Here is a 26,031-nt window from a genome sequence, read left to right on the forward strand (position 1 = left end):
ACACTTGGTATTTCTAGCTGATGTGATCCTAGTGATCTGAGTGATCTGTTGGGTTTATATTCAGTGAGCATATCTGCAATGTATTGAGGTCCTAGGCCATTGAGTGATTTATATACCAGTAATAATACTTTAAAATCAATCCTAAATGTAACTGGGAGCCAGTGTAAAGACCTGAGGACTGGTGTGATGTGTTCACTTTTTTTTTGTGGTTCTGCTCAGAATCCTGGCGGCAGCGTTCTGTATGAGCTGACACTGTCTTATGGTCTTTTTGGGAAGGCCAGTGAGGAGTCCATTACAGTAATCCACCCTGCTGGTGATGAAAGCATGAACAAGTTTCTCTAAGTCTTGTCTGGAAACAAAGCATCTAATTCTTGCAATATTTTTCAGATGATAGTATGCTGATTTAGTTATTGCTTTGACATGACTACTGAAACTAAGGTCTGACTCTAGGGACACACCGAGATTCCTGACTTGATTTTTAGTTGTTTGACCCCTAGAGTGAAGGTATGCGTTCACCTTGAGAACTTCATCTTTGTTTCCGAACGCAATGACTTCAGTTTTGTCTTTGTTTAACTGAAGAAAGTTTTGACACATCCAACTGTTGACTTCGTCAATGCATTGGCACAGGGAGTCAATGGGGCTGTAATCGTTAGGCGATAGGGCTAAGTAGAGCTGTGTGTCGTCTGCATAGCTGTGGTAAGCAATTTGGTTCTTTCTCATCTTCAGACAGGGCTCTTTTATCTATCCCTCGCTCCCGTCTAAAATTAAGGGAGATAGAGCCTTTGCTGTTGCTGCCCACCGTCTATGAAACCAACTGCCTCTGGACCTTCACTTGCAATTTTTAAATCTAAATTGAAAACTTATCTTTATTCCCTGGCATTTTAATATTATCTTGCTTCTGTTTTCTGTCTGTTCTGTTTGGTTGTTTTCTGTTTTATTTGATGTTTTCTTTACTTTGTGCAGCACTTTGGATAGTTCTGATATGTTTAAATGTGCTATATAAATAATATTTACTTACTTGAGGTCAGGACTCTGTGATGCACTTTGGTGATAAAATGCTTGGATGCAGCTGCTCGGCCATGGAAACCCATTCCATGAAGCTCTACAAACTGTTCTTGAGCTAATCTGAAGGCCACACGAAGTTTGGAGGTCTGTAGCTATTGTCTCTGAAGAAAGTTGGCTACTTTTGCGCACTGTACGCTACAGCATGCGCTGTACACTTTGTGGTTTTTCTGGGATTCTGGGAAGGAAGAGGACAGGGTCGGACTGTGGGTCTTTGTTTTTGTGCTGTTAATTTTTGTTTTCCAATAAAGTTTTGTGCACAGCGCTATGTAATCAAACTCAGTCCACTAGGATCAGCTGTCAGTCAACATATTGCTTGTGCTCTCACTCGCGGCGTTCTCTTGAAAAACACTTCCCGCTGCCTTCAGCTGTTGCGCGATCTCCCACAGATCTCCACTGGTCTCTCTCTTCCGCATCTCGTTTCCTCGTGGCTTTTATCGGTCTCCCCATGCCAATTACTCAATTACTGGGCCGGGGCTGCACGCCCCCCCTTGCCACATACCCCCACCGCCCGACTCACGCCGGGGAGCTGTCCGGCCTGCAAAAAAACACGCCAGCCGCGTAAAAAAAACGCTTTGGTGGACACGGCCTAATTTATGTATAACTATGTATATATACACTGTCGGTTTTTAGACGTTTAAAACCGTGTAAGTGTGTATATGTATAGTCGACACAATGACGACCTTAGCAAAACTTCTATTGGCACTTTTTATTGTGGAACTCCTCCGGCCATGCCAAACAAAAGGAAACAATCTGGCGCTGTCATACACCAGAGTTGAACTGCTGGCACTCCACGCTGCGGGAGACCATCCACATCCCAATCTCCCTCGGCCCCGAGGAGACAAATTCGGAGAAGATATTGTTATCTTAGGGGATTTTAATCACTGTAAACTGTAAAGGTCTGGGCGAGTGACAGCATAGAGTCCCTTAAAGGCTGTTTTAATATTAAGGCAATATTATATTATATAAGGCAAAACCCCCTACAGCGATTTAATTTAAGAACATGTCACCGTTTTCACCTCTGAATTTGCAGGTCTAATTATTAATTAGAGTGTAATAATATGTTGGCAGAGAGTTTTTCACAGACTCTGTTTCAGCCTGTTGACACCAATTAAATGTGCTTAATGTGCCGCTTTACAGAAGATTTTAAACATCACCGTAATGAATGAGGTGAAAACAGGGAACTTTTAGAGACAAAAGCCCTATTCACACTGGATTAGTGTTATCTGGGGACCTTGTGTGATTCAGAAATTACGGTGTTGGTGAAATATGGTAACTTAGGTCATTTGCGGGGGAATTTTTACTCTACAAATTAAAGACATGGCCGATTCGCGCGGGATTAAGATCACAGACAACCTCCGCAATTATTACAAATGACTAGAGGTCACCAGGTAATACTTATCCTGTGCGAATAGGGCTAAAGAGGGTTTTCAGCAGCTCATTTAAACATGATGACTCAGTTATTTCCCTCAGACTTTGGGAAAGTATTAAAAAAGCCTTGTTTTAAATGTAACTATTATCAAACCACATTAAAATATCCTAAATTTCTAAAAGTTCTTCAAACAAATGTTCACAATTTAAATGCAATGAAAGTAATTCAGTGTAAATTCAGTTGTTTATCTTCTTTTCTTTTACGAATTTTCCTCCCACAATAATTCACCAATAAATACTGGAAATATTCATTTCAGTGTATTTTTGGCAATCAGAGTTGGATGTTGTATGCAATTGTTTTTTGATAGAGGGAAACAAGATACATTTCTAGTTATTCTTCATACATTCTTCTTTAAACAAAATAAGTATCCACTGTTTAAGAAGTTATACCCATATTTGGTTTTCATACATTGATAATGGGAAAATTCAACAATTTGAACAATGGGACCTACCAATCTCTGTGTAAACACAAAATAATGATTTGCCATCTTTCTAAAGTCATTTTACCCCCTCTACAAAATACTGGATAACTCAGTAAATATAATAATAATACATTTTATTTGAAAGGCGCCTTTCTGACACTCAAGGTCACCGTACAGGCATACATAAAAGTTAATACATAAAACAAATGATAAAATAATGCAAGAAATAAATTAAAAACCAGTTAAAATCAATTAGAATTACAGATGAATGGATGTTACAATGAATAGGCTTGTTTAAACAGATAGGTTTTGAGTCCAGATTTGAAATGAGGGAATGAGTCCATATTTCTGAGATGAGGTGGAAGGGAGTTCCAAAGGCTGAATGCTCTGCTCCCCATTGTGGTGAGACGGGCAGTTGGGACGGACAGGTATAATGAGGAGGAGGATCTGAGAGAGCGAGATGGAGTGGGAACATGGAGGAGGTCAGATAGATAAGGGGGTGAGAGGTTGTGGATGGCTTTGAATGTCAGCAAGAGGACTTTAAACTGGATACAGGACTGGATAGGGAGCCAGTGAAGCTGCTGGAGGACAGGAGTGATGTGATAGATGGAGGGGGTTCGGGTAATGATTCGGGCAGCTGAATTCTGGACTAATTGAAGTTTATGGAGGGATTTGTGAGGGAGGCCCAAGAGAAGTGAATTACAATAGTCTAGACGTGAGGTGACAAGGCTGTGGACAAGAATGGCGGCAGAGTGGGGGGTAAGGGAGGGGCGAAGACGATTAATGTTACGTAAATGGAAGTAGGCTGACCGGGTGATGTTATTGATGTGTGATTGAAATGATAGTGTGCTATCCAGGTTGACACCCAGACTCTTAACCTGAGGGGAAGGTGAGACGGAGGAGTTATCAGTTGTGATGGAAAAACTGTTGGTTTTGGATAATGTGGATTTGGTGCCAATGAGGAGAACCTCGGTTTTATCACTGTTAAGTTTTAGGAAGTTGAGGGTAAACCAGGATTTTATTTCAGCAATGCAATCGGTGAGGGTAGTGGGTGGGAGAGTGACTGAGGGTTTTGTGGTGAGGTAGAGCTGGATGTCATCCGCGTAGCAGTGGAAAGTAACATTGAATTTACGGAGAATATTGCCAAGGGGAAGAAGGTAGATGATAAAGAGAAGGGGCCCCAGGACAGAGCCCTGGGGCACACCTGTAGTGACGGGGGAGGGAGTGGATTTGAATGACTTAAGCTGAACGAACTGCGTGCGGCCAGTGAGGTAGGATGTGAGCCAGATTAGTGGAGTGTGGGTAATACCAATGGATGACAGTCTATTGAGGAGGGTGGTGTGACAGATGGTGTCAAAGGCCGCACTCAGATCAAGGAGGATTAGGATGGTGAGTAGTCCAGAGTCAGCTGCCATGAGGAGGTCGTTGGTGAGTTTTATAAGTGCTGTTTCAGTGCTGTGGAGTGGGCGGAAACCGGACTGGAACTGTTCATAGAGATTGTTATGAGAAAGGTGAGAATGGATTTGAGTGGCAACTGTTTTTTCAAGGATTTTGGAAATGTAAGGTAGGTTGGAAATAGGACGGAAATTGTTGAAATCGGAGGGGTCAGCGCCAGGCTTTTTCAAGATAGGTGTAATGACAGCAGTTTTGAAGGATGTGGGGACAGTTCCAGTGGTGAGAGAGGAGTGAATGATGGCCGAGATGATGGGGAGCAGAGAAGGGAGGCAGGATTTGACAAGATGTGTAGGTAGAGGGTCGAGTTGACATGTGGACAGTTTGGATTTCTGGATGAGTTCGGTGAGTTCTGAGAGGGAGGGCAGGTGAAAAGAAGAGAGTGTGTGTGTGGGTGGATGAAGGTCAGCAAAGGTGTGAAGATGGTGTGAAATGGAGTCAAGGTGTTGATGGATATTGTAGATTTTAGCAGTGAAGAATGACATGATGGAGTTACAGAAGAAAGTTGTATACAAATGGGGAGGCAAAGCATCCTGTGGTTGAGTGATATTGTTTAAAATAGTGAAAAGTGACTTTGAGTTTCCATGATTAGCAGTGATTAAACTAGAGTAGTACTGTGTTTTGGTGGTGGCAATGGAATCCCTATAATGCAGAATATGGTTATTGTACAATTCTTTGTGTATGGTGAGACCAGTTTTCCTATACAGTCGTATAACCTTCCTATAAACCCATCACATTTATGTTTGGCTTTCTTCAGAATTTTTTTTTTAACAATATAAATTTTAGGGAAAGTTTCTAAAATGTGGTTGTTTTGACACGGATGACCCTATAGATCTGTTTTATATGATGATAAACAACCTTGTCAAAACATGATTTATAACAGCAAATGTATTCACTAGACTATCAAGTAATTAATTTAGTTCATTATAAATTCAATAACTTTCCAATTCCAGATCTGGTCCTGTGGGCGTCAGTATCACACAGTGATCACAGTTCACACCTGCAGTGAAGCCCCTCCCACAATAATTCACCAATAAATACTGGGAATATTCCCATCATCCTACAAGAGAAGGACAAACTCCAGGAGTAGCAGCTGAAATCTGTGTGACTGTTAAAGATGGAGTTTATTAAAGAGGAGATTGAAGACATGAGTGATCCAGAACCATCCAGAATAAAACATGAAGATACTGAGGAACAAATAGGTTGGTGTCCATTCTTGATTCTTCATTGTTGACTGCTTTGGTGGCTGTGAAATAAGTAGTTTATTGGTAGATAAATTATTTAGAAATTCATCAAAATGACCCTAATCTTGTATATAGCAGTGTGTCAAACACATTTTAATTATTTAAATTAATGAGAATTATATAACAAACCTTCAACATCAAAGATCTGATACTTTATTCTCACACAGACAGAAACCTATTCTCTTGTTGTCTGCTTGTTAACTTGAATTTTCCTTGAAATGATCCTCCTTAAACTGATTATAACTATTTGATATGTTCATTCTAGATCAGATGGAAATAACAGAGCTAAGAGAAGAACTGAATGAAGTAAAGAAACACTGTGACTTCAAAACTCAAGGAACAAAAGCCAAAAAGCTGCACTCCTGCTCGCAGTGTGGAAAGAGTTTCACATATTCATCCATACTCAAGTATCATCTGCGTAGTCACTCTGGAGAAAAAACATTTAACTGTGATCAGTGTGGTAAAGAGTTCATTTTGTCATCACAACTAAAAAAACACCTGAAAGTTCATTCAGATGAGAAGCCTTATGAGTGTTCTCTCTGTGGAAAGAGTTATTCAAGGCTGGATCATTTTAACCCTCTGATGGTCCGCGGGGTCTTTTTGACCCGCAAATGACTTTTGCTCAAATAAAAAAAAATGTTCCCTTTGTCCAAATGGTATGAAACCTTCTACGGCTCTTAACACTTTCTAGATCTACAAAAAAAAAAATAAAGTGGAATGATATCTGTTTTTATGTTAGCGTGACAAAATTTGTGACACTCGAGGTCCTCGGGGTCTCTGGAGACCCCGCAATCAAAATAGACAAAATTCATCATCAAAATCAGAAACAACGCAGAACACATCGACAGAAATGACAGAAATAAAGTGGCACACTTCCACCAATTCAAAAAGCATCCACAATGCTGAATTATTTTGCTCACAACAAGCGCACACACACACACACACACACACACATATAGAGGAATACATTTTTGAGACTATAAAAACTGTTCTCTTATCATTTGTCAAATAAAATCATCCAAAATGCAGTACCACCACAAAACTAAATTGGTGACACTGACACATTGAAAAATGTACACACACACACGCACACGCACACACACACAGGAACATTTGTAAAGCTATAATTTGTCAAATAAAATCATCCAAAATGCAGTACCACCACAAAAATAAATTGGTGACACTGACACATTGAAAAATGTACACACGCACACGCACACGCACACACACACACACACAGGAACATTTGTAAAGCTATAATTTGTCAAATAAAATCATCCAAAATGCAGTACCACCACAAAAATAAATTGGTGATACTGACACATTGAAAATGTAAACACACACACACACACACACACACACACACACACACGCACACACACACACAGGAACATTTGTACGGCTATAATGTGTCAAATAAAATCATCCAAAATGCAGTACCACCACAAAAATAAATTGGTGACACTGACACATTGAAAAATGCACACACACACACACACACACACACACACACACACACACACACACACGAACATTTGTAAGGCTATAATGTGTCAAATAAAATCATCCAAAATGCAGTACCACCACAAAAATAAATTGGTGACACTGACACATTGAAAAATGTGCACACACACACACACACACACACACACACACACACACACACACACACAGGAACATTTGTAAGGCTATAATTTGTCAAATAAAATCATCCAAAATGCAGTACCACCACAAAAATAAATTGGTGATACTGACACATTGAAAATGTAAACACACACACACACACACACACACACACGCACGCACGCACGCACGCACGCATACACACACAGGAACATTTGTAAGGCTATAATGTGTCAAACAAAATCATCCAAAATGCGGAACCACTACAAATATAAAGTGGTGTGGTGACACTGGCACATCGACAATGTGTACTCACACACTCTCTCTCTTTATCTCTCAGACACACACACACACACACACACACACACACACACAATTGTGTGTGTCTAGAATCTAGAATTAGATTAAAAATAAATGATTGAAATAAATGATAAAATCTTAAGACTCCAACATTTCTCTTTGTAACATTTTGTTCAGGTTTGATTCTAATCATAATGTAACATTATTGAAAAACTGGGGGGTTTTTTGGTACAAAAAATGCTAAACTTTGACAAAAATATTTTATTTTTGTTATAATTGTGATTTTATAATATTTAGATATGAATCCAACTGAATCCAACTTGTGAAAAGATATCTTTCAGGTAGTCTAATAGCAAATAGCATATACTGGAGCTCTATAGCCATCTAGTGGTTAAAATTATTATTTTTTATTTTAAAACTGCATTTTCCAAAAAATGGGCATAAATGTTACATTAAACCATTTAAAATCATCCATGTTATCCCCATGAATGAAAGTTAGAAATCTGGGTCTTTTATAAAGTGAATTTTACATCAAATGCTGTTTTTTTGTAAAAAGGCTATTTAAATAATTATTTATTTAATTATTTATAGAAATTTAAAAAAATCATAAATTCTCCAAAAACTGCACAAATGTTGAGTAAAAACATTAACAAACAGAATAAAATTACATTTGTAAAAAAAAAAAAATATTATCTTGTTACAAAATTAAATGTTATTGTCTGGGGTCTCTAGAGACCCCAAAGAACTCAAGTGTAGACATAAAAAAAGACCATCAGAGGGTTAAACTGCACCAGAAAACACACAATGAAGTGAAAGATCATGTGTGTGACTGTGGGAAGAGCTTTACTACAGCTGGTGATCTGATACGGCACCAAATAATTCATACTGGAGAAAGACCTTACAAGTGCTCATATTGTGACAAGAGTTTCACTCAGTCTGGAACCCTGAAATCACACGAGCTGGTTCATACTAGAGAGAAGCCGTACGACTGTACTCAATGTGGAAAAGATTTTACTTCAACATCATATCTAAAAAAACACCTTACTTTTCATACAGGTGTTAAGCCTCACTTGTGTTCTCTCTGTGGAAAGAGTTTTACACTGCTAGACAGTTTTAAACAGCACCAGAAAACACACAATGAAGTGAGAGATTATGTGTGTTGTGACTGTGGGAAGAGCTTTACTACAGCTGGTGATCTAAAACGGCACCAAAGAATTCATACTGGAGAGAAGCCGTACGACTGTACTCAGTGTGAGAAGAGTTTTAGACATTTATCAGGCCTTCACACTCACATGAAAAACTGTTGCAAGTGATCGACATTCAGTTCTATATCAAATACATTCAAGTAAATTCGGCAAGATAAAATATTGAGATTGTCTATTTTTATTATTTTTTTTAATGAATGGAAGATTAGGCGAAGCTTCAAAAGTGTATATATAATTTTTTTTTTGCAAAATCTGTCTATTTGGAATTCATGTCATACTTATTTACTAAGTTTACTATATTGTCTTCTGATATACGCAGTTATGAGAAATAAACAGAAAAGCCTTTAACTGAGATTGTTTAACCTGAAAACAAGTCTAATATGTGTTGGTGGAAAGAGTTTTTCACTGCTGGACTCTAAACAGCAGCAGAAAATACAGACCATGAGAGAAATCATGTGTGTTTTGAGCCGGACTCTCCATTGGTCTAGACTGACTCTGTCCGGTAGGGGCTTCACTTTTACCTGTTTGCATTTGTTTGATTTGTTCATTTACATGTCAGTCAGAAATCATTAACCGCATTTCCACTGTACAGACCATATCAAATTCAATCACATTTGCTCCTGTTTGTTTGTGGTCATGGGACTGCACAAAACAACTATCTTTCAGGCTTTTAGTTCAAAAGAGTGAACATTTGGAAGAATATTGATAAATATGTATGTTTTTTATGTCACATTTATTCATCGAGATTGATCATTTCTAAACTGTCTCACTATACTGTTTGTTACCTGTTACACTGGGGCAGATTAAAAGCCATTAAAAATAACAAATGCCCCCAAAATACAAGAGATTGGGGTAAAAATATTTAATTTTCCTGTGTTTTTATATTTATAAGAGGAACAACTCAAGCATCATACAATCAAGCAACATAAAATCTAGAGTGGTGTTTTTTCTCGAATATCAGCTTGATTGTAAATGTGACATTACGCAACTGCTCCATGACCAAGTTATTAATGGGTAACTTTAAATTTTAGACAAATAAAGTTTGTCAACAAAAAGATAGATTTGATTGACTAGTAGCATTATAGCAAAGTGTTCAAAGTGTTATTTCTAATTAGTTAACCTTATTTTAAAAAGCAGTCAAATCGATTTCCAACTATTAAAAGTATTTTAGAATGTGCAGAGAAACAGAAACATGTAAAGGGAATTTAGTAGAGTAGGTGGCAGTAATGCAACAAATTGGATGCAACCTGCCGTAAAACCCCAAAGAAGAAGAAGAAGAAGAAGCCTTACTTTCCCTGACTATTGCCTTACTATAAATGAACTAACCCTTTGAATACAATAGGCCTATTTCACAAAATGGCGACCGAGACCGGAAGTAGGGTAACGATACTCTCCGGCTGAGTCCCAATTCGCCTACTTATACTACGACCTAAAAGTATGTACTTTTTTTTGTGATGAAAAAGTACATACAAGAGTATGCACGTTCTGGGACATACTTCGATGACGTCATGCAATGTAAAGGAGAACGTGGTTGCCTAGTTACGCACACCACGACTGTTAACAAAACATTTTACATTTCATTCATTCTTATATATCCAGTATAATTTTATTTACTATTCCCATCTTTTTTTTTCCACAATACATTTACAATGTGTTTTACCAAATTGAGGAGTGGAGCAGGGCATCGTCGTAGATCTACCAAACGCAGGTCGTTTGTGAGGCGGCTGGTTCTGACGTTCATGTGCAATGTGTGTAACGAAAGCTACTTATTTTCTGAGTTAAAATATTTAAAGTTTATAGTGTAACTATTGTGTAACGTATTTTATACTTAATCTTATACTTATGTATAATACTTAAAAATACCCCGATGAAAATGAACCATGCTTTTACTATAGTAAAAGTGTAGTATCCATGTTTCTTTGGTTGGACTGATAGTTTTTGTACAATAGTTTTTGTACAAAAGTTAACATTTGTACAGCCACAGTATTACAACAAATAAGTCAGAAACATGAAAAGAAATACATAAAAAAAGCCTGCAATGAGGTGCTCAGTATCTTCATCGGACCCTACAAGATAAACACAGTACTTTTCTGGCACAACATAAACCCATTAATATTACGAGACAATAAAATATAACTTTAATTAGGGTTAAACATTTAAATTCTTACACTTAAAAACTGAGGGCGCATCTCCGCTGCCACATCCGACTGCCATGTTTACATCACCACCATCACCACAAAGCTCCTCCCTCCCGCACGCAATGGGTTGTGGGCAATATTAGCCATTAGAGTGTGCATTGATCTGCACTTCGAATTCTAACCGGAAATAGTAGACCATCCGGGTATCTTTGGAATACTCATTTCAACATACTACGATTTGGGACGTACTAATTCTAGTTTTGCATACTATTTAGGACGGATAGTATGCGAATTGGGACTCAGCATCCCTGACTATTGCCTTACTAAATGAACTAACCCTTTGAATCATAGACTGTAAAAAAAGATGGACGACGCCCCTTCGCTCTCTTCCATTGATGAGAACTGAAGCCGCCAGAGTCCCGATATGGCGCTGACATATTGGAACTTGAGTCTGCGCAGTAGCGATCTCGGGACCAGACCTGCGCAGTAGTGAGCAGGAAGTAAAGCCGCGAAATCAACGCTCCGCCCTCACTCTCGCAGAATGCACTCAGGGAGAGTGGATTCTGCACACTTTTTAAAAAATTGATTGCAGTACGACAAGAGGCTTGTTAAAATAAAGTAAATACAATCTCCTCAGTCCTCCGAAGATCCCGAAAAAAATGTCCGTTGGTGCTTCAGTGACTACTGCGCTCAGAGAACCTGTCAATCATAGCTGTCAATCATGACGTTACACCACCGCATCACGTAACTAACTAAAAAATAACTTATTTTTGAAACAGACACTTGAACTTGCATCAGCGTGATAAAAACGACAGCAAATGAAAGAAACCACCTTTAGAAAAAAGATATTTGAAGTGTAATTTAATTGTTTAGTTGGTCTCGCGTCCCGTTGAATAACACGGGGAGGCGGGGCTTATGACCTATACTAGGACCAGTCACTGGGGGGCGATCGAGACGTTTTGGCTTCACTTTTCAGGGCTTGTGCGGCACGCTTGCTTTGAATACACTGGTATAACATGCGGCCCCTTTAAGAAACATGATGACATCGCGCGCCTGCGCAGAAGAGAGAAGCGAGAGAGACGAGACGAGCTGAAACTTTCACCAGTTGAGGCTAAATATGTCCCTGTTAACGATGTGGAATATTTTCTCCGGATGCCGTATATTTCCAGTCTGCAGGTGAGAGATGTTACCAGATTATAGAGTTTTACATTAACCAGCTCCAGAGTAAAAGCCCTCATATCGTGAATAAGGTTTGTCTGCACTGGAATCACACGAGCGAGTTCATACTGGAGAGAAGCCGCACTAATGTGGAGAGAGATTTAGACTTTCAAGCTCTGTAGTGAATCATAGAAAGAAGCGTTGTCCAAGTGTTGTAGTGAAGATGTGAAACTCAATGAGGTGAAAACAGGGAACTTTTAAAGACAAAAGCCCTATTCACACTGGATTAGCGTTATCTGGGGACCTTTGTGATTCAGAAATTACGGTGTTGGTGAAATATGGTAACTTAGGTCATTTGCGGGGGAATTTTTACTCTACAAATTAAAGACATGGCCGATTCGCGCGGGATTAATATCACATACAACCTCCGCAATTATTACAAATGATTTTCCTGTGCGAATAGGGCTAAAGAGGTTTTTCAGCAGCTCATTTAAACATGATGACTCAGTTATTTGCCTCAGACTTTGGGAAAGTATTAAACAAGCCTTGATTTAAATGTAACTAATATCAAACCACATTAAAATATCCTAAATTTCTAAAAGTTATTCAAAAAAATGTTCACTATTTAAATACAATGAAAGTAATTCAGTGTAAATTCAGTTGTTTCTTTTCTTTTACGATTTTTTCTCCCACAATAATTCACCAATAAATACTGGAAATATTAATTTCAGTGTATTTTTGGCAATCAGAGTTGGATGTTGTATGCAATTGTTTTGATAGAGGGAAACAAGATACATTTCTAGTTATTCTTCATACATTCTTCTTTAAACAAAATAAGTATCCACTGTTTAAGAAGTTATACCCATATTTGGTTTTCAACCATTGAAAATGGGAAAATTCAACAATTTGAACATTGGGACCTACCAATCTCTGTGTAAACCATAGACTGTAAAAAAAGATGGACAACGTCCCTTCGCTCATTTCCATTGGTGAGAAGTGAAGCCGCCAGTGTCCCGATATGGCGCTGACATCTTGGAACTTGAGTCTGCGCAGTAGCGATCTCGGGACCAGACCTGCGCAGTAGCGATCTCGGTTCCAGACCTGCGCAGTAGCGATCTCGGTACCAGACCTGCGCAGTAGCGATCTCGGTTCCAGACCTGCGCAGTAGCGATCTCGGTACCAGACCTGCGCAGTAGCGATCTCGGTTCCAGACCTGCGCAGTAGCGATCTCGGTACCAGACCTGCGCAGTAGCGATCTCGGTACCAGACCTGCGCAGTAGCGATCTCGGGACCAGACCTGCGCAGTAGCGATCTCGGGACCAGACCTGCGCAGTAGCGATCTCGGTACCAGACCTGCGCAGTAGCGATCTCGGTACCAGACCTGCGCAGTAGCGATCTCGGTACCAGACCTGCGCAGTAGCGATCTCGGTACCAGACCTGCGCAGTAGCGATCTCGGTACCAGACCTGCGCAGTAGCGATCTCGGTACCAGACCTGCGCAGTAGCGATCTCGGTACCAGACCTGCGCAGTAGCGATCTCGGGACCAGACCTGCGCAGTAGTGAGCAGGAAGTAAAGCCGCGAAATTAACGCTCCGCCCTCACTCGCCTCAGGGAAAGTGCATTCTGCACACTTTTTAAAAAATTGATTGCAGTATGACGAGAGGCTTGTTAAAATAAAGTAAATACAATCTCCTCAGTCCTCCGAAGATCCCGAAAAAAATGTCCGTTGGTGCTTCAGTGACTACTTCGCTCGGAAAACCTGTCAATCACAGCTGTCAATCATGACGTTACACCACCGTTTTTATAGCATCACGTAACTAACTAAAAACCAACTTATTTTTGAAACAGACACTTGAACTTACATCAGCGTGATAAAGATGACAGCAAATGAAAGAAACTACATTTGGAGTGTAATTTAATTGTTTAGTTGGTCTCACGTCCCGTTGAATAACGCGGGGAGGCGGGGCTTATGACCTATACTAGGACCAGTCACCGGGGGGCGATCGAGACGTTTTGGCTTCACTTTTCAGGGCTTGTGCGGCATGCTTGGTGTAAACACAAAATAATGATTTGCCATCTTTCTAAAGTAATTTTGACCCCCCTCTACAAAATACTGGATAACTCAGTAAATATAAACCCATCACATTTATGTCTGGCTTTCTTCAGAATTTTTTTTTTAATAATATAACAAATTTTAGACGGGGAAGTTTCTTAAATTTGGTTGTTTTGACACGGAAGACCTTATAGATCTGTTTTATGTAAGGGATAATGTATAGAGAGGCGGTCTTTATAACAAATAACAAGCCCGACAGGCTGAACGAGACAGCCTGAAGGGCTTGTTATTCGCTATAACGACCGCCTCTCTATACATTATCCCGCTTATTACATGGCTACCTACAAAATAAATAATTAATTTGACACAAATTATTGATTTAAAATGGAGTTTATTGTTTTAAAAACGATTGTATTGCTTCCGCCAAAGAAAATAGTCCGTTCCGCGTCCATAGCAATGCGCTGTTTTGCATGGCAACGGTCTGTTATAGCTCGCAGCGTCTGTTGTCAAGAAATAACAGACCGCATTCTACATTGGAATTCAGCCAAGCCATGTAATAAATGATGATAATATACAACCTTGACAAAACACGATTTATAACAGCAAATATATTCACTTAACTATCAAGTAATTAAATTAGTTCATTATAAATTCAATAACTTTCCAATTCCAGATCTGGTCCTGTGGGCGTCAGTATCACACAGTGATCACAGTTCACACCTGCAGTGAAGCCCCTCCCACAACAATTCACCAATAAATACTGGGAATATTCCCATCATCCTACAAGAGAAGGACAAACTCCAGGAGTAGCAGCTGAAATCTGTGTGACTGTTAAAGATGGAGTTTATTAAAGAGGAGATTGAAGACATGAGTGATCCAGAACCATCCAGAATAAAACATGAAGATATCGAGGAACAAATAGGTTGGTGTCCATTCTTGATTCTTCATTGTTGTATGCTTTGGTGGCTGTGAAATAAGTAGTATATTGATGATAAATGATAGAGAAATTCATCTAAATGATCCTAATCTTGTATATAGCAGTGTGTCAAACACATTTTAGTTATTCAAATGAATGAAAATTATATAACAAACCTTCAACATCAAAGATCTGATACTTTATTCTCACACAGACAGAAACCTATTCTCTTGTTTTCTGCTTGTTCACTTGAATTTTCCTTGAAATTATCCTCCTTAAACTGATTATAACTACTTGATATGTTCATTCTAGATCAGATGGAAGTAACAGAGCTAAAAGAAGAACTGAATGAAGTAAAGAAACACTGTGACTTCAAAACTCAAGGAACAAAAGCCAAAAAGCTGCACTCCTGCTCACAGTGTGGAAAGAGTTTCAGTCAAAAAGGAAACCTTACGACACACATGAGAATTCACACTGGAGAGAAACCGTATACATGCACTCAGTGTGGAAAGAGTTACACATATTCATCCTTACTCAAAATTCATCTGCGTATTCACTCTGGAGAAAAACCATTTAACTGTGATCAGTGTGGTAAAGATTTCATTTTGTCATCACAACTAAAACGACACCTGATAGTTCATTCAGATGAGAGGCCTTATGTGTGTTCTCTCTGTGGAAAGAGTTTTTCAAGGCTGGATAATTTTAAACTGCACCAGAAAACACACAATGAAGTGAAAGATCATGTGTGTGACTGTGGGAAGAGCTTTACTACAGCTGGTGATCTGAAACAGCACCAAAGGACTCACACTGGAGAAAAACCTTACAAGTGCTCATATTGTGACAAGAGTTTCATTAATTCTGGAAACCGGAAAGTACATGAGCGAGTTCATACTGGAGAGAATCTGTACTACTGTACTCAGTGTGGTAAAGATTTTACTTCACCATCACATCTAAAAAAACACCTGAAAATTCATTCAGATGAGAGGCGTTATGTGTGTTCTCTCTGTGGAAAGAGTTTTTCAAGGCTGAACGGTTTTAAACAGCACCAGAAAACACACAATGAAGTGAAAGATCATGTGTGTTGTGTCTGTGGGAAGAGCTTTCCTAGAGCTGCTGAACTGAAACGGCACCAAAGAATTCATACTGGAGAAAAACCTTACAAGTGCTCATATTGTGACAAGAGTTTCACTCAGTCTGGATCTCTGAAATCACACGAGCGGATTCATACTGGAGAGAAGCCGTACGACTGTACTCAGTGTGAGAAGAGTTTTAGACATTTATCAGGCCTTCACACTCACATGAAAAACTGTTGCAAGTGATCGACATTTAGTTCTATATCAAATACATTCAGGTAAATTCTGCAAGATAAAATATTGAGATTGTCTATTTTTTTTTTTTTTTTTAAATGAATGGAAGATTAGGCGAAGCTTCAAAAGTGTAAATATACATTTTTTGTTTTTTTGTTTTGCAAAATCTGTCTATCTGGAATTCATTCTGTAAGGACTGATTTTCCTACTAAGACAAAAACGCACCCTGCAATAAAGCCATAAAATGCACCCTGGACAGCAGATAGCAAAGACAGAGCACAGGACATCGCCTGTCCAAACTGTCCTTCCTCCTTATCTCTGCATCCCCGTCCCTCCTCTTCTCCCTCCTCAAGTCACTGAAAGTTCATTAAGAATACACATAAGGTGTATCTTGTGAATATGTTGTTTTTCCTTTTCATGTGTGGTATCATTTTAAGTGTCTCAGTGCGATTGGTAAAATGGTCTTAATTTCATTGCAGTCACTGGTTTAATGAGAAAGATTGAGAACTTAGGAAAATCCTGTTTCTCCTCTCTGAGTGAGATCTCTTTAAGATATCTCAAGGAACCAGGTGCTACCAAGCCCTGACCCATCACTGTGTGTCTCTGTCAGGGAAACATTACTTATTTTTAGAGTCATCTTTGAGTAAGTGATTTCATGTATTTATTGTTTCTGAATTGGCTTTTAATCATTTACTTCTGTAATTGGCATGATACATTTTTACCTGACAAATAAATGTTACATCTTGATTTATTCTGAAGTTTTCTGAAATCATTATTTTAGTAGATTATGAGGAGGCTGGTGCTACCGCAGATCTGTGTCCAGGATAGGTCAAACAAAAGGCGCATATGAACGGAGCAGTAGGCACGTCATCTGAAGACCTTTTGATTTCTGTCTATCACTGACTTGGCAAGTTGTACGGAAGTGGCTAAATAAACTACACTTTTTTGTGTGCGTGAGCAGTAGGCAACCGACTTAAGAGGTATTAGCAAACCCTGCACCCTCTGACCAAGATCAGACTGGCGAGGCTGTGTCTGTGAGATCTACGTAAACCCGGGGCGTGTGACTCTGTGCGGCATCGGGTCCCTTAGTGAATTAATAACTGAAAGTATGGGATACTCAGAATAATCAAAGATCTAAATGAATTCATAATCAATATTTATGATTATTTTCTAATCAGAAATAAGATCAAAATTTGATTAGCATTTGAAAACGGAGTCAGATTACGCATAGAGCTAAAGTGATACTAAAATTAAATTCCAATAAATTAAGTGAACTTCACGGGAGCGCTGAAAAGACACACACGCATTAAACCTTCGCCAGGCCGTTGGATTCCGTCTATGGGCCAATGGATGGTCCTTACAATGTCATACTTTTAGGGTTCACAAAAAGTTAGGGATATTCGACTTTCGTTTCGTGTGAAATTTATAGAAAATTTAAAAAGTTCATGCTACAGTGATATTATATCATGAAAGTAGGGCATTTAAGTAGAAATGCCAAATTAAGTTCACGTGTAAAGGTTGCATTTTAGGTGCATTCTGAAATTTCACCCGAAAATCGCATATCCCTAACTTTTTGTGAGTAATGTATTTACTAAGTTTACTATATTGTCTTCTGATAGTACACACAGTTATGAGAAATAAACAGAAAAAATATATTTTTTAATATCAAAAAGCATTTAAATGAGATTGTTTAACCTGAAAACAAGTCTAATATGTGTTGGTGGAAAGAGTTTTTCACTGCTGGACTCTAAACAGCAACAGAAAATACAGACCATGAGAGAAAGCATGTGTGTTTTGAGTCGGACTCTCCATTGGTCTAGACTGACTCTGTCCGGTAGGGGCTTCACTTTTACCTGTTTGCATTTGATTGATTTGTTAATTTATATGTCAGTGAGAAATCATTAACCGCATTTCCACTGTACAGACCATATCAAATTCAATCACATTTGCTCCTGTTTGTTTGTGGTCATGGGACTGCACAAAACAACTGTCTTTCAGGCTTTTAGTTCAAAAGAGTGAACATTTGGAAGAATATTGATAAATATCTATGTTTTTTATGTCACATTTCTTCATCGAGATTGATCATTTCTATACTGCTATACTGTTTGTTACCTGTTACACTGGGGCAGAAAAGCCATTAAAATAACAAATGCCCCCAAAATACAAGAGATTTGGGTAAAAATATTTAATTTTCCTGTGTTTTTGTTTATAAGAGGAACAACTCAAGCATCATACAACCAAGCAACATAAAATCTAGAGTGGTGTTTTTTCCGAATATCAGCTTGATTGTAAATGTGCCATTACGCAACTGCTCTGACCAAGTTATTAATGGGTAACTTTAAATTTTAGACAAATAAAGTTTGTCAACAAAAAGTTAGATTTTGTTAATGATTGACTAGCAGCAATAGAAATTATAGCAAAATGTTCAAAGTGTTATTTCTAATTAGTTAACCTTATTTTAAAAAGCAGGCAAATCGATTTCCAACTGTTAAATGTATTTTAGAATGAAGAAGAAGAAGAAGCCTTACTCTCCCTGACTATTGCCTTACTAAATGAACTAACCCTTTGAATACAATGGTATAACATGCGGCCCCTTTAAGAAACATGATGACATCGCGCACTGCGCCTGCGCAGAAGAGAGACGCGAGAGAGACGAGCTGAAACTTTCACCAGTTGAAGCTGAATATGTCACTGTTAACGATGTGGAATATTTTCTCCGGATGCCGTATATTTCCAGTCTGCAGGTGAGAGATGTTACCAGATTATAGAGTTTAAGCCCTCGTGTCGTTCTCCAGAGTAAAAGCCCTCATATCGTGAATAAGGTTTGTCTGCACTGTAATCACACGAGCGAGTTCATACTGGAGAGAAGCCGCACTAATGTGGAGAGAGATTTAGACTTTCAAGCTCTGTAGTGAATCATAGAAAGAAGCGTTGTCCAAGTGTCAAAGTGAAGATGTGAAACTCAATGAGGTGAAAACAGGGAACTTTTAGAGACAAAAGCTCTATTCACACTGGATTAGTAGTATTATCTAGGGACCTTGTGTGATTCAGAAATTACGGTGTTGGCGAAATATGGTAACTTAGGTCATTTGCGGGGGAATTTTTACTCTACAAATTAAAGACATGGCCGATTCGCGCGGGATTAAGATCACAGACAACCTCCGCAATTATTACAAATGATTGTCCTGTGTGAATAGGGCTAAAGAGGTTTTTCAGCAGCTCATTTAAACATGATGACTCAGTTATTTGCCTCAGACTTTGGGAAAGTATTAAACAAGCCTTGATTTAAATGTAACTAATATCAAACCACATTAAAATATCCTAAATTTCTAAAAGGTATTCAAAAAATGTTCACTATTTAAATACAATGAAAGAAATTCAGTTTAAATTCAGTTGTTTCTTTTCTTTTACGAATTTTTCTCCCACAATAATTCACCAATAGATACTGGAAATATTAATTTCAGTGTATTTTTGGCAATCAGAGTTGGATGTTGTATGCAATTGTTTTGATAGAAGGAAACAAGATACATTTCTAGTTATTCTTAATACATTCTTCTTTAAACAAAATAAGTATCCACTGTTTAAGAAGTTATACCCATATTTGGTTTTCAACCATTGAAAATGGGAAAATTCAACAATTTGAACATTGGGACCTACCAATCTCTGTGTAAACCATAGACTGTTAAAAAAGATGGACGACGTCCCTTCGCTCTCTTCCATTGGTGAGAACTGAAGCCGCCAGTGTCCCGATATGGCGCTGACATCTTGGAACTTGAGTCTGCGCAGTAGCGATCTCGGTACCAGACCTGCGCAGTAGCGATCTCGGTACCAGACCTGCGCAGTAGTGAGCAGGAAGTAAAGCCGCGAAATTAACGCTCCGCCCTCACTCGCCTCAGGGAAAGTGCATTCTGCACACTTTTTAAAAATTGATTGCAGTATGACGAGAGGCTTGTTAAAATAAAGTAAATACAATCTCCTCAGTCCTCCAAAGATCCCGAAAAAAATGTCCATTGGTGCTTCAGTGACTACTTCGCTCGGAAAACCTGTCAATCACAGCTGTCAATCATGACGCTACACCACCGTTTTTATAGCATCACGTAACTAACTAAAAACCAACTTATTTTTGAAACAGACACTTGAACTTACATCAGCGTGATAAAAATGACAGCAAATGAAAGAAACCACATTTGGAAAAAAGATATTTGAAGTGTAATTTAATTGTTTAGTTGGTCTCAGTTGGGCTTATGACCTATACTAGGACCAGTCATCGGGGGGCGATCGAGACGTTTTGGCTTCACTTTTCAGGGCTTGTGCGGCATGCTTGGTGTAAACACAAAATAATGATTTGCCATCTTTCTAAAGTCATTTTTACCCCCCTCTACAAAATACTGGATAACTCAGTAAATATAAACCCATCACATTTATGTCTGGCTTTCTTCCGAAAAAATATTAGCAATATAACAAATTTTAGCCGGGGAAGTTTCTAAAATTTGGTTGTTTTGACACGGATGACCCTTAGTGGAGCGGCTAAGTGATATAATCGTTCAGTTTATGATACAAGCGTGAAAATTGGCATGAGCAGTCTCCATGGGTCACTTGACAAGAAAATTGTCCGAGCCACTTGAAATGTCAAGATTTTTCATTTTTCAATATGGCCGACACCTTAGTGGAGCAGTTAAGTGATATAGTGGTTTATTTGGTGATACAAGCATGAAAATTGGCATGAGCAGTCTCTGATGGTCACTAGACAATAAGCCACCCACAGCTACTTGAAATTTCAAGATGGCGGCCATTTTTCAAGCTGGCCGACACCTTAGTGGAGCAGTTAAGTGATATAGTGGTTTATTTGGTGATACAAACATGAAAATTGGCATGAGCAGTCTCTGATGGTCACTAGACAATAAGCCACCCACAGCTACTTGAAATTTCAAGATGGCGGCCATTTTTCAAGCTGGCCGACACCTTAGTGGAGCAGTTAAGTGATATAGTGGTTTATTTGGTGATACAAACATGAAAATTGGCATGAGCAGTCTCTGATGGTCACTAGACAATAAGCCACCCACAGCTACTTGAAATTTCAAGATGGCCACCACCTTAGTGGAGCAATTAGGCTCATGGCAATTTTCATGCTTGTATCACCAACTAAATTATTTCTTAAGCCTAATTGCTAATCTTGAAAAATGGCCGCCATCTTGAAATTTTAAGTGGCTCGACAATTTTCTTGTCAAGTGACCCATGGAGACTGCTCATGCCAATTTTCACGCTTGTATCATAAACTGAACGATTCTGCCAAACATAAGCACTTAGCCGCTCCACTACCTGTAGATCTGTTTTATATGATGATAATATACTGCCTTTGTCAAAACACGATTTATAACAGCAAATATATTCACTTAACTATCAAGTAATTCAAGTAGTTCATTATAAATTCAATAACTTTCCAATTCCAGATCTGATCCTGTGGGCGTCAGTATCACACAGTGATCACAGTTCACACCTGCAGTGAAGCCCCTCACACAACAATTCACCAATAAATACTGGGAATATTCCCATCATCCTACAAGAGAAGGACAAACTCCAGGAGTAGCAGCTGAAATCTGTGTGAATGTTAAAGATGGAGTTTATTAAAGAGGAGATTGAAGACATGAGTGATCCAGAACCATCCAGAATAAAACATGAAGATACTGAGGAACAAATAGGTTGGTGTCCATTCTTGATTCTTCATTGTTGTATGCTTTGGTGGCTGTGAAATAATAAGTATTATATTGATGATAAATGATAGAGAAATTCATCTAAATGATCCTAATCTTGTATATAGCAGTGTGTCAAACACATTTTATTATTCAAATTAATGAGAATGATATAACAAACCTTCAACATCAAAGATCTGATACTTTATACTCACACAGACAGAAACCTATTCTCTTGTTTTCTGCTTGTGTTCACTTGAATTTTCCTTGAAATGATCCTCCTTAAACTGATTATAACTACTTGCTGTGTTCATTCTAGATCAGATGGAAATAACAGAGCTAAGAGAAGAACTGAATGAAGTAAAGAAACACTGTGACTTCAAAACTCAAGGAACAAAAGCCAAAAAGTTGCACTCCTGCTCACAGTGTGGAAGGAGTTTCAGTCAAAAAGGAAACCTTAACAAACACATGAGAATTCACACTGGAGAGAAACCGTATCCATGCTCTCAGTGTGGAAAGAGTTTCCGTCAAAAAGGATACCTTAACAAACACATGAGAATTCACACTGGAGAGAAACCGTACACATGCTCTCAGTGTGGAAAGAGTTTCAGTCAAAAAGGAGACCTTAACAAACACATGAGAATTCACACTGGAGAGAAACCGTATACATGCACTCAGTGTGGAAAGAGTTACACATATTTATCTGCTCTCAGTGTTCATCTGCTCCATCACTCTGGAGAGAAACCATTTAACTGTGATCAGTGTGGTAAAGATTTTATTTCATCATCACGTCTAAAAGAACACCTGAAAGTTCATTCAGATGAGAGGCCTTATGTGTGTTCTCTCTGTGGAAAGAGTTATTCATGGCTGAACAATTTTAAACGGCACCAGAAAACACATAATGAAGTGAGAGATCATGTGTGTTGTGACTGTGGGAAGAGCTTTACTACATCTGGTGATCTGAAAGAGCACCAAAGAATTCATACTGGAGAAAGACCTTACAAGTGCTCATATTGTCACAAGAGTTTCACTCAGTCTGGACCTCTGAAATCACACGAGCGAGTTCATACTGGAGAGAAGCCGTATGACTGTACTCAGTGTGAGAAGAGTTTTAGAAGTTTATCAAGCCTTCATGGTCATATAAAAACCTGTTGCAAGTGATCAACATTCAGTTCTATATCAAATACATTCAGGTAAATTCCACATGATAAAATATTGAGATTGTCTATTTGAATTTTTTTGTTAAAATGAATGAAGACTAGATATATTAAAAGGAACACTCCACCGTTTACATTTAGATAGGTGGGCAAATGCATTTTTGTCTCAGTGCATGGATTGTTTTAGTTTGACAGGGTCTGCGCTAGCTTAGCTTAGCATAATGAATGGAATCCTTTGTTGCCAACTAGCATGTCCTGAGTAAAAGTGATTAAAAAAAACAACTACCTACTTCTTGTGGCCTGCGAGTACACAACAAGTACAAATAGCGATGCAGATTAACACTAGGCGATTTCCTAGGCAGATATTGACTTGGGACTATATTAGGGTGAAGCACAGGCGAAGCACTGCTACTTGGGCGCAGAGATATCACGCAACACATGAAATCCCACGACTTGTGAATACAGGTATAATATGGGTCGATCTATATATGCGTCAAGTTTAAAATGATCACTTGCTCTGTGGACAGCTGTCCGTTTGGTCTGTTCGGCATGGGGCGTTTTTTCCAGTTGTCTTTAACACAACGGAAAAAAAAATCGAGTACTGCAGGATGGATCAACGCAGTGAAATCCTCGGTAGCTGTGACACAACTGCGGGCACGCTTATCTTGATCTGACGCGTTGAGCCTGGTCATCGGTGGCAGTAACTTGTAGGGATGCACAATATATATCGACCACATATCGATGTCGGCCGATAAATGGTCATTTTTGATGTTATCGTTATCGATCCGATAAGAAAATTAGGCAGATATATCAAAGCCGATAGATAAGCTGATAAGCTTAAAGCTACACTGTGTGATATTTTCCCCCATCTAGCGGTGAAATTGTATATGACTACCCAGTGAATATTAGTTTCTGTTCCTTTCAATTTCGAGGGCACCGTTTTAACTCCTACGGTGGCTGTATTATTCCAAGGTTAACATGGCTTCCAGTTCAACTTCGTCCAAAAGCGCCTTTAAAACTATCACCTGTGATCTGTCGCAGCACAGATTTATGTTACAAGGTAAACAATACTTTTTCACCATTGACGTGAGGAAAAGTAACGCAAGTTATACTAGAGGTCGTTCTGGCGTTATGCACAACCATGCTATGGTTAGACAAGCAACTATAAAACTTCGAATTTACACAAATAGGCTGAATTACCTGTCGAGAAGAAAGCAGGCAACTTCGGCGTCCGTTTTAAAATCTTTGCTCCTCATGAGCTCTTTCCATCTGGGAAAAGTTACTCCAATATTGACTTTGGTCTTGCTGATTTGCCTGTCGTGTTGACGTTTTGATTCTCTCTTTCGCTTCCTTGGCGACTCTGCTACATGTCCTCGAAAATAGGCATCATCCTCCATCAGCAATCTTTCAAATCTGCCGGCAGTCGCGAGTAATCTCCCCCTCGCATTCGTCTCTGTGTCACTGAGTGTAAAGCGCGAAAGACGAAGCTTGAATTTACAGGTATGTCCCTCTTTGGCTAATGTAGTTTCAAGATGGAGGGGCAACATGGCAACCGGCATTTGAACCCCTCACCTGTATGTACTTTCAATGGCAGATTATAAACTTACGAGAATACTTTATTATTTGAAAGAAGTAAATATACATTGAGCACATATATTTTTGAAAGAAATACATTAATGAGCACATATATTTTTGAAAGAATTAAGTGTTTTTTGCTAAGAATCAACTAAAAAAATTACACAGTGTAGCTTTAAGCTGAGAGATGCGCGCTGTTCGCCATGAGGGTTTTGAATGATTGGAATCACTTCGAAAAGGAAGATACAGTTAAGTACATCATGTGCAGCCCAAATCTGTCGTTTCATAAGAACATGCCTGTAAAAGAATGTTGTGAATTCGTGTTCGCCAGTGTTTCAGCGCGACGAGCGCGTTGTAACGACTGAGACAAATCAGACACAATTATTTGGTATACCAAAGAAAAATCTTTAAACTTCACTCTGTGATCTGTGGTCCCATCCCCCAAACAGGGCAAGACGGTCTTAGTTACCCTGACAACGATCAGATAAGTTGTTTTTATGATTCTTAGAAATGTGAATAGGGCCCTGCTACAAAACCTACAGATATTAGAACACTCTCCTGCATTCATTTATCGATGAACTGATTAACATGAAATTAACATGCATTCCAGAACATTTTGTGAATGATTTACAGTCTTGTGTTGTGTTTCTTAAAACTATTATCCGATGATACTATTATCTGTTGATACTATGTATTTTATTATAGAACCAACAGTTAACGGAACCTCAAGTATACCATGTTTGGTCTCTATATATGGGTATTTTGAAGATCGAAATGATTGTGTACATGATATGCCGCTAGCTGTCCAACATATTAGTATTACAAGAATCTTTCTTAGTTTCATCTTCAGAAACCAATCCAGCGTGCCATTGCAAAGGAGCATGCTTAGAACAGAGACTCATAAATCTTCCCCACAGAGGAAACTCCCGCCAGAAAGTCCACCCTTCTCATTGGTCAAGCAAACAGGAGGGGTGGGGCCGTTCTCAGGCTTTATTAGAGACAGTCCACAGTGACCTCCCCCTCTTTAGCTCTTCTCTCTGGCCTTTGCGTCTTCACATTGATAGTGCCCCCCCCCTCCCCCACTGGGGCCCAAGGGCCCCAGCAGGCCTGAGCACCGCCTGCCAGGCCTTCATGCTCCCAAAGGGAGTCAGACTGCCTTTTCTTCAATCCAGAAAACTACAACCTTACCATCACTGAACGGGTTAACGATCAACTCTTGGCACTTCAGGATGCCGTGCTGTCCAGCGTGGCCTCAGCAGGCCTGGGCTGCAGGCTTCGACTCACAACAGCCATGTGCT

The 26,031-nt window shown here is 39.0% G+C and overlaps 1 protein-coding gene across 3 annotated transcripts in view; it reads left to right on the forward strand.

Moving 5' to 3' along the window:
* The window catches only part of LOC307167493 (uncharacterized protein), a 34,777-nt gene extending 17,721 nt beyond the window's left edge, over positions 1–17,056 (forward strand). Inside the window, exons 4-5 of one of the 3 annotated variants that reach the window (XM_079886645.1) lie at positions 5,321–5,569; positions 15,317–17,056. In XM_079886645.1, the coding sequence (XP_079742771.1) occupies positions 5,485–5,569; positions 15,317–16,323 (1,092 nt within the window). In that variant the 5' untranslated portion in view covers positions 5,321–5,484 and the 3' untranslated portion in view covers positions 16,324–17,056. Of the gene's footprint in view, positions 1–5,312; positions 5,570–5,876; positions 5,993–15,316 lie in introns of those variants that run through there. The other 2 variants (XR_013822798.1, XM_079886646.1) reach the window with 2 other exon arrangements.
* The last annotated feature ends 8,975 nt before the right edge of the window (positions 17,057–26,031 follow it).

This window comes from Squalius cephalus (genome assembly GCF_949319135.1).
Source record: "Squalius cephalus genome assembly, chromosome: 11".
Classification (NCBI taxonomy): Eukaryota; Metazoa; Chordata; class Actinopteri; order Cypriniformes; family Leuciscidae; genus Squalius; species Squalius cephalus.